Source organism: Callospermophilus lateralis, chromosome 12, assembly GCF_048772815.1.
Source record: "Callospermophilus lateralis isolate mCalLat2 chromosome 12, mCalLat2.hap1, whole genome shotgun sequence".
In the NCBI taxonomy this organism is placed as follows: Eukaryota; Metazoa; Chordata; class Mammalia; order Rodentia; family Sciuridae; genus Callospermophilus; species Callospermophilus lateralis.
This window is the reverse complement of record NC_135316.1, coordinates 84,634,610-84,653,751: the sequence shown is the minus strand read 5'-3', so window position 1 is coordinate 84,653,751 and position 19,142 is coordinate 84,634,610. Positions and strand designations below refer to the sequence as shown.

The 19,142-nt window shown below is 39.1% G+C and overlaps 1 protein-coding gene across 15 annotated transcripts in view; it reads left to right on the top strand.

The window, feature by feature from the left end:
- Fry (FRY microtubule binding protein) overlaps positions 1-19,142 on the top strand; it is a 409,821-nt gene that overhangs the window by 200,481 nt on the left and 190,198 nt on the right. For all 15 annotated transcript variants that reach the window (XM_076872110.1, XM_076872112.1, XM_076872111.1 and 12 more), the window contains one exon: positions 15,573-15,772. In XM_076872110.1, coding sequence (XP_076728225.1) covers positions 15,653-15,772 — 120 coding nt within the window. In that variant the 5' untranslated portion in view covers positions 15,573-15,652. The remainder of the gene's footprint in view (positions 1-15,572; positions 15,773-19,142) is intronic.

The following is a 19,142-nucleotide window of genomic DNA, read 5'->3' as shown; positions in this document are numbered from 1 at the left end:
GCGCAACATATCATTCTAATAGAGGAGAAACATTTTGTTTATTAAAGATGTGGGAGACTGAATTTCTTGTTCATTACTCCACTGCACTATCTTTAATGAAAATATCAGATTCTAACATGCAATAGCATCTGGTTCTAGGAATCAAACCCCTATTAGTCACTATCTTTGTCTCTTTTGGTAGCGTATGCTTTAAGGAATGATTTTCTTTTCTCAGTTTTTTAAAATGTCTAACAAACGTATAAGTTAAATGATAAAACTTATGGCTTCAGATATTTAGAAAAATATGCTGCATCATAGTAGATTTGTGTGAAGTACTTGTTATTTCTATCGTGTAGTATCTCTCAAAGATGTCATTGACCCTTGCAGTGTTTTTGGCTGAGCAGACCTCTCCCACGGTCCAACTGACTTGACTCCTTTTGGACTCACTGACTTTCTTGCTCATAATATTTAAACTACTTTTAGAAGAGATCGGTAACAACTAATCTGTTTCAGTGACTTGGTAGATCAACACCTTAGATTACAAACTTCTGGTAGACATGGAGTCAGCAAATTTTATGTAGTCATTATATATCTCCACAACTATTTAAGAATTTCATAAAATCTAAATCATTTTATTAAAGCAACTGGCCTCTACATAATGAAGCCCATATTAACTTGAAATTTATTAAATAAAATACAAACCAGACCATGAAAGAATTCACTCATTCAGTTAATTCATTGCACATATGTTTATTGAGCTTATATTGTATGCAAAGCACTAGAAGTCCTTTGCATGCTATCAATGTTGTAAATGTTTCTGGTGTTATATACTGCATATATTTGGTATCTGTTTTACACATATGCATATGTATATTGTATAATTATATGTATATTTTTGTTTTATACTAGAATGCATATTGTAATGCATGTTGTACTTATGTATCACTATATAATTATATAGTATAAGGCATATTATATTAACAAAGGCATATATAAGATTAGACTCTCCTGCAAATCACACCTCACATAATGTAATCCCCCAAGGGATTATGAAGGGGAGTAGCTATAATTTCGATCTTCAATGTTTATTTGTCAAATATGGTGTAGCTTCTAGCCTAGGGTAGTGGTGTACACCAGTAATTCTAGCTTCATGGGAAGCTGAGGCAGGAGGATCCCAAATTCAAAGCCAGGCTGGGCAACTTAGTCTGATCCTGTCTCAAAATTTAAAAATAAATAACTTAAAGGCAGGGCCAGAGATGTAGCTCGGAGGTAGAGACCCCATGAGTTCATTTTCCAGGACTGGAAAATAGATAGATAGATAAATAAATAGATAGATAGATAGATAGATACTAGATAGATAGATAGATAGATAGATAGATAGATAGATAGATAGATAAGAGAGAGTATGTGTGTGAGAGAGTGTGTGTTTATTTCAGCAGCTGCAGGAACTGCCTTTGTGGCAGGTCCTCGCACACCTGGTCTATACAGTCATCTGTGTCCCTTTATGTCGTTGGGTCCCTGTGTGATGTACCTACCAAGTCCACTCCAGAAGCACCTCCTCCGAGTTGTTTCACTTGCCTTTGATGCTAAACTTAAATATGGGTCTAATAAAATAGCTCAGGAAGCTGGTTTGTCATTTCTGGCAGGCCCCACAGAAGTCTGTGAATGACTGTGTCCCCCCCCCCCCGACCCCCAGCCTTTAGACCATGACACATTTTGCTCTGAGACCCAGAACATACACACACATTTGTAAATGCAGAGACTGAAAACAAGAGTGTTGTGAAGCAGGGCTTCTCTCACCATGCAGGATGATGGTATTCTGCTATTTTCTTTTCTCATCTTCTCTATTCTGTTTCATAAAAATCAGACTGAGCATCACCTACTAAACTGGTCCTGTGGTTCAGTAACAGGCTACAACCTGCACTTTGACAAATTCTTCTTTAAAGATTCCATGGGCATTTCCAATACAGCATTAGTCCCATTCTCAGAGTGACATGCTGATATCCTAGATATAATGTTCTATGTTATATCAAGGGAATATTGGTGCTGTGTGTGGCGGAGGGCACTGCTTGGTTGAGAAGTAGCTCTCCTGGTATTCCTGATGAGAACCTTGGGGTGAATGTGGGACTTCTAAGCTGGAGACAGCCCATGACCTCTGCTTCTTCATGCTTCTTTCTCCTTCATGCAACTAATATTTGTTGAGTCTTGAGCCTTAAGCATAGTTCTGTGCCAGAAGGTGAGGATACAAGAAAAATAAAACAAACTCCTTCCCTTGTGGCACCGAAGTGTAGTTGTGGAGATGGATAGACAACACATGTGTCCTCCTGTCAGACTGTGAGCAGGGGGAGGTACCAAGGAATGGCTGGCCAGAGCAGCCTCTCATAAAACTAGAAGGACGTGAGCAGGTGAGCCACCAAGGAGTTTCCGTCCCCCTTGTATCATTCCCACTACCCTCTCTTCTGCCATGAAGCCTTCCCTAACTGCATCTATCATCAGTTATTTCTAGGTCTCAGTGTCACTGTCACCATCCCAAAGAATCCAGAGCTAATGTCCCACAATCACAGATTGTCTCTCTTGCAGCAGGCTGTGTAGACCCACACCCCCCACGCCCCCCACCCCCTGTGCAGTTCTGTTTCTGTGTGTTCTTTATGGAGCGCCTGTCTCCCCTCCACACTGCGGGCAGGAGTCATGCCTGTGGTCCTGCAGCAGATAGCTGATCACTGAATAAATGAACAAGTGAATGAATGAATGAATAAATGAATGATCTCCTAAATTTCATGTGGCTTCCTTTGACAGTTCAAGCTCACTGTTCATCCTTTGACTATTCAAATTGTGCCAGCTTGTGACTGAATATAGCAAGTTTTAAAAACCTTTCAAACCTTCTTTTAAAATCTATCTTTATAGTCTCCACAGAACTTTGCACACAGTGCCTTCTACATGTTAAGCCCGCAATCTCTAATGCATCGATTAGCTGACCACATTCATAACCTTTTGAGACCAAAAATATTTCCCAAGGGACCCAACTGTACAGTAACACAAATGTGATGAAAGATGACGGTGTCACTGATACCTGCCTGCTCTTGTGCTCGCTGTGTGTTGTAAATATAATCACTCTGGATCCTGCAGCTCAATCCAACATTCAGCTTGGCTGTGGGATGTGGGACCCAGATCTTTCATGAATGCTCTTGACCCCTCAAACCCATGTGATTTGATCTAGGTTACAGCTGGTGTCCAATTTTTTTTCTTTTCTTTCTTTTTTTTAAAATTTGTTAGATACACATGACAGTACAATGATATTGACATATTGTACATTTGAATCAGATGGGGTATAATTCCTCATTTTTCTGAGTGTACAGGTTGCAGAATCACTTTGGTCATGCAGTCACATATATACATACAGCAATAATAATGTCTATTTTATTCTGCTCTCCTTCCATTCCCCACTTCCAATTTTCTATATAGTAATTTATTTTTTTTCAAATTGCAGTTCTACAGTAGCTTTTCTTCATTACTGCTTTTATAAGATAGACAACTTTTTATAAACAAATCTTATCTTTTTAAAAATAGTTGCTGTTTTTTGCATCCTGTCCAAGAAATCTCAGTCTAACTTTAAGGTCACAAAGATTTAGTCTTGTGTTTTCTTCTAAAAGCATTATGATTTTGGCCTTCTCATTTAGATCTATGATCTGGCCAATTTTTCAGTAAAAGTTTATATCAGTGAAAATGTTCCAAGCTTGTATTCCCCAATGTATATAATGTTATTTGTGGATTATATAATTCACTTCTAATAGTAGCAAATCTTAATAAAGTTTTTTGGTTTGGTTTTCTTTTGTTTTTAATTAGATAACCACTCACGGGTTGTCTTGTGCCCAGCCTGGAGTGTAGCACCCGGCTCTGAACACTTTTGTCCTAAACCACCAAATACTAACATTTTTGACAAATGCTGATAACATTAAAGATCAGTGTAAGCAAATATGGCTAGAGTTGACCAAGTGTGAGCAGGACCCTGTGAGGATGTCTGCCATAGTGGAAGAAACCCCGAGTTTACTCTTCTGTTCCCTTACCTGACTTAGAGAGGTGTGACTCGGTCAGAGCAAAGACAAACTCATCTTTGGTTGCTGAGTGAGGGACAGTACTTCTGTTTTGTTTGTTTGCTTTATTTTTATTTTTATATTATTTTTTCTTTTTTATTGGCACATTATAATTATCCCAGTTCATGATGCTGTATTCATACGTGTTTTTGACATCATTTGATCACTCTCATTCTCTAGAGCCTTCCCTTCCCCTCTTCTCCTCCTCCCTCCTACACTTGCTTCAATGTGCTTATCTCTCTTCTATTATTATTTCTAAAATTAATGCACCATAATTGTATATATAATTACAACAAAGGTTTCATCTTGGTATATTTGTACATGGACATAGTATTTTCTTATGAAACTTTTCAAACACAAGAGAAAAATATAGTCTCTTCAACAGTTTTCAAGATTTAGTCATATTCGGTTTACTGATACCTTTTTATTCTCTCCGCTAAAGTATTTTGGATCAAATATAAACATCATTTCATTGAATCCCCTGTAATCAGTATGCATTCCAGAAAATATATTTTCTTACCTACCCACAATGCTATTATCACAGCCAACAAATTTAATATATCCTCTAACATCCAGTACACATTCAAACTTTTTTATTCTCATAAAATATGTCTTCTAACAACTGGTTTGCTGGAACCAGGAGTCAAATCAGGCCCACACACTACATTTGATTGTTGGTCTCCTGAGCGTCCTTAAATTGTCCTCTCTCTTTTTATCTTTTCCATTGATTTTGTAAAAATCAGTGCCATTTTTTAATAGAATGAACTTAATTCTGAACTCTGTCTCTTGCTTCCTTGTGATGACATTTAACCGTTCCCATTGATTCTTGTGCAAGGATGTCAGCTCTAATGTTTTGAAAACTTGATGAATGTGGACACAAGGTGCCATATATAGACCCCTCCCTTCCCTAATACCAAAGGCATCCCCTTCTTTTCCTAGGGGACTGAAAGCTTTGCTGTCATTCCCAGGGGTACATGGCCAATAGTTTTCAGTGTTTGAGTACAAGGATTCTACCAATATCCTGCCAACGTATAGGGAGTTTTGAGAAAGCTCCTTTTATCAGTAATCTAAAACAGCGTCTTAAATACCTTAATCATTTTAACATCATGTCAGGGAATAAGTCATGCGTGTTTTCTTTGTTGGGAAGTGGATGAGAGAGAATCTCATATCCATTTGTGTGATACGTAGGGTTTTCTTTCTGTTCCAGCCGTCACCTTCCAGGCTCCCACCTCCATATTCCTCTCATGGTAGGTGCAGCCATCTTTTAATTTGTGTTGTCTCTCCAAAAAGCCCCAATTTTAAAATCATCTTACACAGCAACATCAGATCATCATTCTTCCTAGAAACACTCTGGTTCTCGTTCCTTCCAAATAAAGTCCACTCTCATTGACTTTCCATTTAAAACCTTCCTTCTAAGAAGAAGTAAAAACCGACATTTCTTAGGACTTAAGGGCTTCAGGTTTTTGCATCCCTTCTGGGTTAATATTTCATCCACACCAACACCATATAGTGGTTGACTGAATTCTTCTCAATTAGTATTAAGTAAGCACAGTTTTCCAGTTCATGGTGCCAGGTGCTGTGCTGAGTGCTTGGGATAAAGACAAGACATAGTCCTGTTCATAAGGACACCCCAGTTTCTTGGCAAAGATAGTCTGAGCATATATGCTAAGATGGGGAGGTTGGTGAGAAGGTGGTTAGAGGAAGGGTGGGACAGACATAACAGATGCCACCATGTACCTGCTCTTCCCTCTCCCTCGGCTGCCCCTTTCCCATCTCCATCCAGCAGAATCTACCTGTCCTTTAAGACCTGGGTCAGCTGCTACCTATTCCACCGTGTCTGTCTATTCAATGGCCAGAACAGAGACAGCCTAACCACAGGGATTTTGAAATGCTGGCACTCCATATTTGATATCTTTTTTAAGACAATTTAACGTTAAAATGAGTCTTGAGTTTATAGCCAGGAATACATACAGCCTGCAGTGAGGGGTTTCCAGTCTTAAACGGTAAATGGCACCAGAGAAGTGGAGGTAGAACTGGAAAGGCTGGGATTTGTAAGGCTTTTCTCTGTAGAGAGGATAAATGACAGAACCTTACTAATGCGTATTAATTCAAGGGAAGGTGAATGTTCAAGTCACGGAAGTTTAGAGTCGGTGATACATTTTCAAAAGTGCCTATTTTTATACAGTCATGGAATATTGGAGCTGAAAAGCATAATCTACCTCAGCCTCCTAAAGAATACCAACCAGGTAAGTGTGGCATAAAGAATCCCAAAAAAGAATCACCGTAAAGGACCCCGAAGCACATTTGGCTCCTAGTTCGGTGCTCTTTTTCATTAACTTCATTGGTGAACAAAGCATATCAGTTTTGTTGTAGACAAATGAAATTGAAGATAATTTTATTAACTGGATCACAGGTTCTCCTGAGCTTTCCTATTTGTTTACATCTGGGGTGAGTGTGAGAGCTCTGGCATTGCCAGGAGTTGGTTAGAGTCTCCAAGCCCATTCAGGCCTTCATCCTGAACCAGGGACCCACCTTTCAGGCAAATCCAATGTGCTAAAGATTCTGAACACCAGCGAGTCTCATTGGAAGTCAGCAAACTTTCTTTTAAAAGTTAACATCCAAGGATTGGGATTGTGACTCAGCGGTAGAGCGTTTGCCTAATACCTGTGAGGCCCTGGGTTCGATCCTCAGGACCGCATAAAAAAGTAAATAAATAAAATAAAGGTATTGTGTCCAACCACAACTAAAAAAGAAATACAAAAAAAAGTTAACATTCAAAAACTCAAGACCTTTTCCAACAGTATTCATAAATTCTGAGTTCATGGAGTCCTCAAGTTAATGAGATTTAGCTACATAAAATGAACAAGTAGAAAAAAAGGAAATATAAAGAAGAAAATGAGAGACACACAGGAGAGGAGGGACACATGAATGAGAGCAGTTTGTCAGTTCTGTTGGGGAGAAAAAAGGAAGTTGAAATTCAGGATTATCCTGCCTCTAGCAGGTTATCCGATCTCCTTTTCATGAGAAAGGACCTTGAAATGTCAATGTAACCTCATCTTCCTTTGCTTACAGATCTTGGCAGACATTCTTTCAGGCTCTGATGACAGTACCTACTTTGAAAATCGGGGGAAAGTCCATGTAATTGCATCTTAGCAGATGACAGACACTTAGAAAAGAAATCACTGAAGTGTTACTGTCATTTCTCTAAGATAAAATACTGGGAGGCAGAGGAAAGGAGAAAAGCAAACAGGGCAGAGATGTGATGCTAACTTTGTCTTTACTGAGCTGCTTAATTCTCTTCAATTCTTGGGGAGACCCAAGATAGCAGTGGTTTTTAGAGAGATGAAAGTCAACAAGCCCTGGGCCTTCCAGCCCACCCGCTTCTCGCAAGGACTGCAGGCACACACACAGGTTCTCTCTCCAGAGTACCTAGGGAAGAACAGTGTGTGGGCTTTTCTAAGGTATGTGGTCGATCAGATTCCAGGTGCTTTTCTGGATCCTCCATGTTTGGTCCTCGTTTGTACAGTGGTCTTTGCCAAAGTCCCTGCAATTGCTAACATGTGCCATTTGTTTTATTTATTGGGTAGTACTACAGTACTGGGGACTGAACCCAGGATCATTGTGCCACTGAGCTACATCCTCAGCCCCTTTTTATTTTATTTTATTATTATTTTTTTTAATTTTGAAACAGGGTCTCGCTAAATTTGTAAGACTGGCCTCAAACTTGCAATCTTCCTGCCTCTGCTCCCAGTTGCTGGACATACAAGCAGGCACCACCGTATGATACATGGTCATTTTAATTAAAGAAGTCAGACAGCTTGGTGGGAAGGACCTCCATGGCTTAAAGATATGCTAGTCTTTCTAGAAAAGTCTCCAGCAGTGCAGGAGACGGAAACCAGGGCCTCACGCTTGCCACCCAAGCACTCTTCCACTGAGCTACACTCCCCACCCACCACACTTATTTTTTTATCTTTCTTCGAAGCCACAAAAGTAGCTTATGCCAGAGCAAATCACAAGGATGAGGGGACTTATTTTATTTTATTCAATCTTCATCATAAGCAGCTGATGGGAAAAAACAAGGTAGAAATCTTGCCTGATGCCACTATACCAGTGAAATGAATGAACAACGAAAATAGAGTATATGTATACAATGGAATATTATTCGGCCTTTAAAAAGATGGAAATTCTACAATTTGCAGCAATATGAATGAACCCTGAAGACATTAAGCTCAGAGAAATGAACCAGCTACAGAAGGATAAATATTGTATGATTCCACTTATAAGTTACCTAAACCAGGCAAATCATAGAACCCAAGAATAGGATGGTGTTTGGCAGTACTGGGAATGAACCGAGGGTTGGAGGAGGGAGTTCTGAGCTACATCCTCAGTCCCTTTTTTATTTTGAGACCGGCAGGAAAACAAAATGGGCAGTTGCTAATCAGTGGCTATGATATTGTTGATTAAGCAAGCTGAATAAGCTCTGATGATCTGCTGTACAATATTGTGCCAATAGTCAATAATTATGTATCTTATACCTAAAATAAGAGAGCAGATCTCATGTTTAGTGATCTTCTCATAATAAAATTAAGACATTTTTTCAGAAAAGATTGGATAATGTGGAATGTTTACAAGATACATTGTCATGCAGACACAGGCTTGGATCCTGAGTTGATTGCTTTGTGACCTTGGGAAAGTCATTAATCTCTCTGAACCTATATGATCTCACTTTTAAAAAAGCAAATTGTTAGGGTATGTCAAATTAGGATTATATTGAAGATTAAAGATACCAGTTTTTCTGGAGATGTCTTGTGGATCCTAAAACTACACAATTTGAGAATTGTAGGAGAATTAAATAGTGTGAAAGAAAGGAGGTATGTATTTAATCCATAAAAACAGAGTTACATTGTACATTATCAGAATTTTATGGAAACGAATTAAAACAGAACTTAATGTGCCTTTGGATGTATTTTTCTTCTAGAGCCAAAATTATTTCTGGTTATTTTTTTTTACCTGACTTTATTCTTTCCTTGGCCTACTTTAAATTATAGAAAATAATTTACAAGTCATCCATCACTTTGTTAAGCAAGCTTTTTCTGATGCTCAAACTAATTGTTTCTTCTTATCCCCACATTTTTCATTTCCTAATACAACTCTTCCGAGGAAAATAACTCTTCCTATCATGTGTGGAGACTCTTTTCTTTTTATCCTAATTGACTTCACATGACTTTGTAGGTTTCTAGTCATTTTGAGAATTTGCAGTACCTTTTAGCATGCCCTTTCTTAAGCACGCTCCTAAATACATTAGTGGACAATTTGTTATTGTTGTATACACAGTGTGACATGTTCTCATGGTAGCTGCGTCATCCTTGGTTTATTATGTTTTATGAAATGTTCCTGTAATACCAGTAAATAAAATCAGTCTTACAGGAAAAGAGGGACTTGGGAGAGAAAGTGGTTCCAAGGAAAGATCCCAGTTATCAATAACGAATAGGGTTCACCCTCAGCACCTGCAAAACGAACAAGGTACTTAGAACTGGCAGAAAGAATAATTTTATATCCAACTGTGAGTCAAGAAATCTCATAAATTTACTCCTTTGTTGAAAGGCAAGTTTACATTGTTCTCTGGAAAGAAAAATTTGCTTAATCAGACCCACATTTCTAGGAAGAAGACCTACCGCATACTGTGTTGGAGGCATTTTCAAAATTAAAAATAAATAAATAAAGGAAGCCGTCTTCTATTCCAAACGTTCAGTCAGATTCCAGGAAGGGGAGCATCAGAGACAGCACTGGGTATTTTGAACAACTGGGTGTGTGCTTAGCTGTCTTTGGCAAACTGGTGAAAACAGGTGAAAGTACCTCTTTTCTAAGGCACTTACTTGGTGAAGGGAGATGCGGAAGCCATGTGTCTGTTGGGCGTTTTGATTCATGCCCATCACAGGCTGAAATGCCCATCTCCACCCACACTGCACTCAGACAGAGGTCAGGCCAAAGGGGGGGATCAGAAGACCAGGCCTGCAGCAGCCCAGTGGTCTTCTTTGAATTCGAGAATACTTTGAGCTTCCATTCCCCTCTGTGGCAACCCAGATCACAGCAACGGAAAGCCCCCAGGCAGGTATAGAAGAGCAGGTTCCTCTAGCCACTTATTCTGTTTAATTTTTCTTTTAGAACTTTTGCAATCTGACACAGTGTGTGTGTGTGTGTGTGCATACATAGGAAATGGCTGGTCACTGCCCTGCCTCTGGGCAATGTGACAGGCTCTATTGGCTGCCATTCTCCCAGCACCTAGAACAGTGCCTGACACCTCGGTACTCACTAAGTAAATCGTGTTAGAAATGAGGGCGTGAAAGGAATGATACCCTCTAGTAAGAGATGGAACTCCTTTTCTGAAAATCTGACCAAGAAAACCAGTGGCTTTCCTGTCATATCCACTGCCACCTTTAGCCTCTGGGGCTCTTGTAGGAGGATACCCAGGTTGGCATTTTCTTTCTGCCCAGTGTCATAATGAAAATGGAACTGAACTTCAAATTATGGAGGGGAATTTTTCTTGGTGCTGAGATCAGAAGGTTAGACATTCCTGGAAATGGGGGTAACTTAGGGAAATTGTACCAGGGACCTGAGAGCAGGCTGCCTTCAAGTGAAGCTTTTAATCAGTGAAATTGGGGGGAAATGGAGTCACCTTCAGAGTTCATCACCTGTGGCCAAAAATAGAGCTAATAAAGAGGAAAAGAATGGAGCCTAAACCAACTTTGTGTAGATAAAGGAGTAGATCCTGCTTGATAGAAAATGTGGAGACCCAGTGAAAGAGGGAAAATATCCAAAACAATTCAGAAAAAGACAAGTGGGAACAGAATTTGGAATAAAAATAATAAAAGACATTAATCAAAAAAAAAAAAAGGAAGAAGAAGAAGAACATTAACAAAACAACAGAATGCAATGGAGAGAAAGTCCAAGATTAAAATGTAAATAAGAAAACAGAGAAAGGAAATTTTGAAAGGGGTACATAACTGGAGACCTAATTAATGTGTGAAAATTGTGTCCTTCCTCTCCACCCACCTCAGCCCCATTCCAGGAACATTCATTTCTAGGCATCTTGAGCTGTTAGGTGAAAATTGAAAAATGGAATGAAGAAAGAAACGGGAATGAAGTGAGATGGAGTCAAAGCTAAAAAAGTCATTGCATGGATGCTTTTGACCTGTACCCTTCAATATGGCTAAGATGATGAATTTTGTTATGTGTACTTTATCCCAATTAAACAGAAATAAAATAGATAAAAATCCTCATGTGCAATAAATTTAAGTGGGAGAGGTTTTTAAAACAATAAATTAAAAACTATTCCTTCAACAAATTTTTGGAAGGAGAAGGTGTGATGTAGATGACCTGCCAGGACACTTTCATTGTGAGGGATCCATATTTCAAGAGACCCTGTGGTACAGGAAACTGACCTTGTCCTCTTGGAACAGTAGGGTGACTCTGGAAACCAGAGACCCTACAATGACAGGTGGAGGCGGGAATATTGACCCCGACCCTGAAGGCTGGGAGGATTTGCTGGCCAAGTTGGGTTGAAAGGAAGGACAGCATCCCAGGTAGTGAGGAGAAGACTCCAACCATCACAGCCTGCATTTGCAAAGCTCAAAAGTGGAACAGAAGTATGGCTGTTCCTGCATCCATGTCTTATTTTATTTGGTTTTATATTTCAATCAAAAATAAATTTTAGTTAAAATTTGGATCTAGGAAGAAAGAGGTTGAATTCTTGAGAGCTGGATTCCTAGGGACAGTAAGTTTATACCTTTTGTACTTTTATCTTTCCCCCTCCTTAGCCTTACCTGTCTGTACAGGGACTCAGAGTCACCATCCATCATGAATATTAATCATGGCCGTGCGCCTGAGGGAGCCAGCAGCCATCCAAACCCGTGGGGCCATCAGGTTCAGGCAATTTCCTCTGGTGACTTTCTGGATGATGACATTTCCTTTTCATCTTTTCCTTCTTGGTTTGCTTGAGTTTCTACCTGTAGGAAGTTACACCCTTCCCTTATAATTTTCTGCTTTCAGACTATTGTGACCTTAGAAATTAGACAAATGATTGGAATTCGAGTTCCCAAGGGAGGGTCTAATGATTTGGGTTTTTTTTTTTTTTCCTAATGGTGATGTTTAGACGAGGGTGGACTTTGTGGCTCAGTTTTGATGATTAGGGAATCTGAATTTCCTAGTTCTCAAGATAGATCGTCACCAAAGAAGTAAGTTATTGACAGGTACCATGTCATGTTTCCTTTGGAAAATTATGCCGACTAAGGGTAGGATTTATTAGGAATTAATTGTGGTGAGAGGAAGAGGGGTTACTGAAACTTGGGAGTGGATGCAGTTCAAGGACACTCACTCCATCACACTTTCTCTGTGTCTCCATCTTCCCAAGCCCATCTGCGTGGGACTCGGAGGAAAGGGTGCCATCACTTTGATTCTGCTGTGCCTGGCTTGAGACCAGCTGCACTGGGATTTCCAGCTCACTCAGGCTATGCGCACAGACTTTTGTACTCACAAGGACATCTGGCTTTGAAATACAGGTGGATAATGTTTTTTATGATAGCAATGAATTGGTACTTTGGCCTTTTATACGGAAGATTTATCTGAAAAGTATTCTTGTGTCTGAATTTCAGCTATCAGGTTCAAAATATGGCTTTGCAGGAGGACTGCCAGTGGTCACTGTCATGAAAATCCTCACTAGAGTTATGACATTTTGTCCCAGGAGTCTTGTAATTATGGATCGGATCTCCCAATTGTATTTTACATCAACTCAATTATTGCTGCCATCTAGAAGTGGTTTCAACTCTGTGGAAAACCAAAGATAGTAAGAAGTTGTACTCCAAATGGACGTTTTAGGTTCATGTTCCAGTCTCCAGTTCTGTGGCACGATGCCCGGCATATAGGAAGATGCTTATGGAGCTATGATGTACCTCTGTAATTTGGAGTTGTGGAGGCGTCCTGCTTCCACAGGGTCCCTGCATTGAGAGTGGGAGGCAAGGGAGAAAAGTGGGCAGCACTTTATCTTTGTCACCTGACTTCACATAGGCCCCTTTAGAATAAATAGTATCTTTCCATAAGCTGCTTGTGGTGCTTTTAATGACTCTTATGTCACAAATAGTATGCCCTGTTCTTTAGAGACTGTGACATTACTGATTCTCCTAATGTATCTCCCACCCCATGAAATAGACATATACAAATGAAGTAAGAAGCTATGTTTAGTTAGTGATTTAAGATTTATTGAGAATTATCTGTGCAAAGACCTCTGTGTAGTCAGCTCTCTACGTCCACAGGTTCCACATCTGTTGGTTCAGCCAATCTTCGATTAAAAATATTACATCTCTACTGAGCACATGCCGCTTTCTGTTTCTTGTCATTGTACGACGTAGCAACGCTTTCATAGCATTTACATTGCACTAAGTATTTTAATTCACCCAGAGCTGATGTAAAGCATATGGGAGAATGTGCCCAGGTTTTATATAAATACTGCATGTTTTACATAAGGGAGTTGATCCTTTAGATTCTGGTGTCACCAGGGCATCCTGGATTCAATCCCCCATGGACACTGAAGGACAGCATCTGGCAAACTGTCTTGTTAGGGAACTTTCAGGGATACAGCTAAAAAGATTATATGACTCAATTATAGGGGCCAATCCTAGGCAAACCACTTGACCAATTGTAAAAGAAGAAGATTAGATGGGCAGAGAGGGATGGCAGCAGTAGGAAAGAAAGAAGGGAAAATGTCCATAAGAATAGTGTGCTCCAGGGACAATCAGGGTTTCAGTGGGTCTTTGATGCAGGGAGGCAAACTACTAAAGGACTTGAGGCCAGTGTGTGTGAGGCTTGATGAAGATAACTGGGAGCTATTGAAAGTTGTAAGTAGATAAAAGTTGTGACGAAGCCATGTAAGAAAGAGACTGGTTGGGTATGGAAAGCAGATAGGATAAAGTCAGCTGCTGTTATAATCTTGACATAGATTTCCAAAGGCTGAGACGAGGACATGGCTAAAAAGGAATGGGGAGGTGAAAAGAAAAACTTTACAACACATTTTATTTTATCGTTCTATCTTGAGAAGCCATATTCTTATGGTGTGGTAGTAGTTGAGATCTAGAAAGACCTCCTGAGATATAAGGAACCCCTGAACAGGAAAAATGGGTTGGAGCAGATGGGGTAGGAAAGATGAGGGAGAATCATCAATGTGCAATTGGATATATGCTTGTAATTCAATAAAATAAAACATTTGTGTGGCTTTCTCAGAATTGGGCTTTGGATCCAAAGCAGAAAACACTTGCATTTGTTTGTAGTTATGAATATTCAGCTTTCATGTAGGATCTTGTTTTCTTCTTCATTATCAATGACACCACCATTCTGTTGATAATTAAACCCACCTCCAAACTGGAAATTCCTTAATCTCTGTACCCAGTCATCGGAAACTGTATGCTGCCTTTGAAGGTCTACTTTGTCATTATCCTGTCCTTAGCATTCCTAATGTCTATCCTAAGCACATTTGTTCTTACATTTCTCTCATTGGATATTGATGCCTAACTTCATCAGAAGTATTTGGCTGGGTGCATGCTAGAATTGAACATAAAGAACAGAGACATGAAATCTGCATTCTGAGCAGAGACTACTACTCACTAGGAGCCCTGCGAGCTGCCCCTGTTCAAGATCTGATCCAAGTAGGGAATTTACACATTTTATAAAGAACAAGTGTTGGGGTTGTGGCTCAGTGGTAGAGTGCTTGCCTGGTATTCTGCAAACCCAGCACTGTTAAAAAAATAAATTTCATATATATATGAAAGCAGATACATGTATGTATATATGATAAAACATGAATATCTATGTCTTTCATATATTTTTTTCACATGTATGAGTGTATATAATATATATTTATTTCCCCTCACCCCAAACCCCCACACACACACCCCTAAGCAAGGCATCCCAACTTGAGCCAAGGGTGGTGGGAGTGAAAATTTAAATTTGCCCCTTGGATGGCATGAACAGCACTGCCTGTGGCTTTCTAAAGGTACCTCCCTTTTGAGAGCAATAGCCAACTGGATCTTGGAGACTTCTAGAAACTATGACCCCAAAATCTTTTCCATTATTCTGCTAAAGCACAGAAGACAGAGAGCTCCTGCCATTAGAAAAACTTGGACAAAAAATCACTTTTTTCCCATATAAATTTTCTCAGTCCATTTTCCTGGCTTCTAAAAAAGAAACCAAAAGCATCTTATAGATTACAGAATTCATCAGCTGTATCTGTGTGGTAACCAAAAGAATTTTTTAGATTGTCAAATCTGTGGTAATGCAAGCATGATATCATAAAAGTAAATTTTATCACCATTTCTAAATAACCACGCCAAGTTGTAATATTAAGTGCTACATTTTTAATATGATTCATATCCTTATATTTATGATTGTACACACCCTGCCTGAATATTTATGATATTATTTTCAGCCGGTAAGAACATCCATTCTGTTTTTCAGCTTCTCCAGTTGGCAACGGCTACATCAAGCCTCCGGTTCCACCTGCTTCAGGCACACACAGGGAGAAAGGGCCGCCAACCATGTTACCCATCAACGTGGACCCTGACAGCAAACCAGGAGAATATGTCCTCAAGAGCTTGTTTGTCAACTTCACCACTCAGGCCGAACGCAAAATCCGCATCATTATGGCAGAGCCACTGGTGAGTCTGTGCCATAAAACCTGCCTCTTTTAAACTTCATCTGTACACGGATGTAGTCAGTCCTCCGTGTCTGCGGGTTCCACATCCAGGATTTAACCAAACTCAGATCAGAGGCTTGGGGGGAAAAATTGCATCTGTACTGAATATGTGCTTTATATTTTGTGGGTCATGAACAATGCAGTTTAACAACTAATTACGTATCATTTGCATTATATTAGGTATTGTAAGTCATCTAGAGATTATTTAAAGTATATAGGACGATATGTCCAGATTAGATGCAAATAGTACATCATTTTATACAGGGCATTTGAACATCTGCAGATTTTTATATCCAAAGGGGATCCTGGAACCAATCCGCCCCACCCCCCCCCGCCCCCACAGATAAGGAAGGATGGCTGTTTACCAGATTTTGCCATTCTGGCAAAGAATAGATTTGTGTTCTAATAAGTTATAATATTAAGTGCTAAATTTTTAATATGATTCATATCCTTTTACTTTAAAAAACTGTTTTTCCCCCTTTTAATCACAGGTGATAAGGGGATTTTTAAAATATTAGTTAGGTTTCCTAATTTAACTCATTACTCATTTTGTTCCATCGTCCAAGATGTAGAACACATAAAAACTTAAGCTGAGCAACAAATACCACAAACTCATGGTTACTTTGAAATAAATATTCTATTTTTATAGTTCTATTCTTTTAAGAAAAATAATAGTTGAAGGATTAAAGCATTTGAAAAATTTGTATATGTACACTTCCATATATACTTAAAAATATACATAAAGGATTATAAAAGATACATAAGCTCTAGGTTATGATTTCCAACCTATTTTAATGCACTTGTGTCAATTTTGTTGAAACACTCACGGAACTGAAGACTTTGGGACTTAATGGGTTAAAGGAAAAAAATTTGAGTGTAGAGAATTTTTTAAATGATCTTCAGTAAATCAAATTCAGTAGCCAACTTCACTGCTGCATTCAGGACTAATAAACATAATCTAAGAAGAGTATTAATTATAGAAAACTGTGTTCAGAGTCTCTGCTATGTTTATATGCTGAAGGCAAAAATTTTCATCATGCTTTTTAAAATTTTTTTGTTATTGTTGTTGTCAATGTGCCTTTATTTTATTTATATGCAGTACTGAGAATCAAACTCAATGCCTCACACATGCAAGGCAAGTGCTCTACCACTGAGCTATGACCCCAGACCCTCACCATATTTTTAAAATAAATGAGGGGTGGGGGGAATCATTGCTTTTCAAGTGGCTATCTGGACTTTCAGCTTGAGAACATAAGGTTCTCCGAACTGTATTGTCAGAGTTCGTGTTTTGTCAAGCAGTTGTGAAACCCCACTTCAGTTTCTGATAATTGGAAAATAGGAAATTCTTGACTCACTCATCTTTAGGTTCCTTAAGATGATGTCCTTGGGTGTCACTGTCTTTGCAGATGCTTCTGTTGGAAAATAAGGCCTGGGTCAGCCTTATGTTAATTGTTTTAACAGGGCTCTGAGGACTTCGAAATCATGAAAGGACACTCAGGAAGGAAGAAAGTGCAATTGGTAGATTCAGATTACTTGTTTTCTGACCTTGGCGGGGCCACACACAATAGGAGAGAAGGAAAGGAATTCCTAGTGACGCAGCTGTTCCTATGAAGGGCTTTGTGCCTCCTGTGAGGATACTAGAGCAATAAGAAGATACTCTGAGTTTGTTCTGTAGAATCACAGCTTAAAATGATCAAGAGCAATATTATTCAGCCCACAGCATCATCTCTGGAAATAGGTAATAGATGAAGCACAATATCATTTGTTAAAAATGTCTTGTAAGAATCACCGTTTACAGTTTGGGAGTCAAAATTCAAGTTTATGTGTTAAGTGTGTTTACCTGAAAATTATAAATTTTGCACTTAAAGTTTTTATTAGATCATTGGAGCTCATTTTTATACATTCTTTTCATAAAATTCTAATCATTTATTGAATTTCTATTATTATGGAAACATTTCTTGTTTTTACAATGTAAATTACTTAAAGAGCAGCACCTTTTTGTAAGCCTCATATGTTTTTATGTTTCTACTAGTCTAACTACTAGTAGTAACTAATATTTATGTTGTACCCACTGTGTGCCAGGTTGTGCTTCACTTAGTATCTTTACAATGACTTGAGGTCTTTTGCCATTTACATATGGGAAAAGTTGGCACAGAGAAAGTTAAGTGATTGCTTAAGGTCACACCTTATTGATGGGTGAAGTCAGAGCTTAACTCTGACCTGCAGTAAGTACACTCTGTTGCCAGTCTCTGCAGGAACATCTTCACATAAAGATATCTTCACTCACCTTTGAGACCAACACAAAGCTCTTCTGTGATTTGAGTTAGCCAAGTCAAGTTCCCAAATTCCTGTTGCCCAGAACAGTGTTGATCCTCAGAAAGTTTGGGCTGCCTAGGAAGCTGGGACTCCTCCCTGGTGGAGGAAGGAAAGTTGCCTTGGGTCCAGAGCATGTGGAGGAGCCCAGGGAGGAAGGCACAATGAGGATTAATTTCGCTCAACATCAGAGAAGGGTGAAAATGGCAAGTTAAGGGTCTCAGAAAGCATCCTGGTGACTTTTCCAGAGGAACGAGAAGTTGTTCAAAAGCTGAGAGAGATCGTTTTTGTTTTTGTTTTTTTTTTTTGAGCCATCCATATTTCCAGAACAATCGTTCAAACACTGTCCTTTAAGGATTCCTGATGTGACATAGATTGGGTTTAACTTTTTCTTCTTTACTCAGCTCTGAATTTGTCTACACGGCCTCTTTTCTTCTCTGAGTAAGCATTAGACCAGAGAAACTCAGTTGTGCCCCAGCATTCTTCTAATTAGAGGTAGGCTCTGTGATCCTTTCCATGAGCCACTTAAGTGTTCCCAAATGAGAAAAACGGAAGGGGACGGAATTTAAAAAAAAAAAAAGGCACAAGACCTCTTCATCAGCCAGTTGTCCTTGGGTGCCTAGTTGGAGAGCTGGTAGGTGCTGACGGTTTGGAGTTTTTACCTGAAGAAACATACGCGATCAATCTTTGGTACTGTTGCTTTTTATAGAAAGAAGCCATTTATTCCCCTTGTGTATTTTGGCACAGATATAAACTTCTGTGCCCTATCCGTTTCTTGTCTGTTGAAAATTGCTTAGTAATTTTTTGTCCTCATATTTGCTTCCTTATAGGAGAGTAACCATAATGGATTCTGTATCTTGTTATTTGATTCGAAAAGTATAAATGTGCACTTGGCATTTTTGTTCTGCAGTCACAGCAAGAAGGATTCCTTGTTTTTATTTGTTGTTTGTTTCGTTGCTACTGTTGTTTTAAGCGGTGTTGGAGATGAAATCCAGGGTCTTATGCGTGATAGGTGAGTG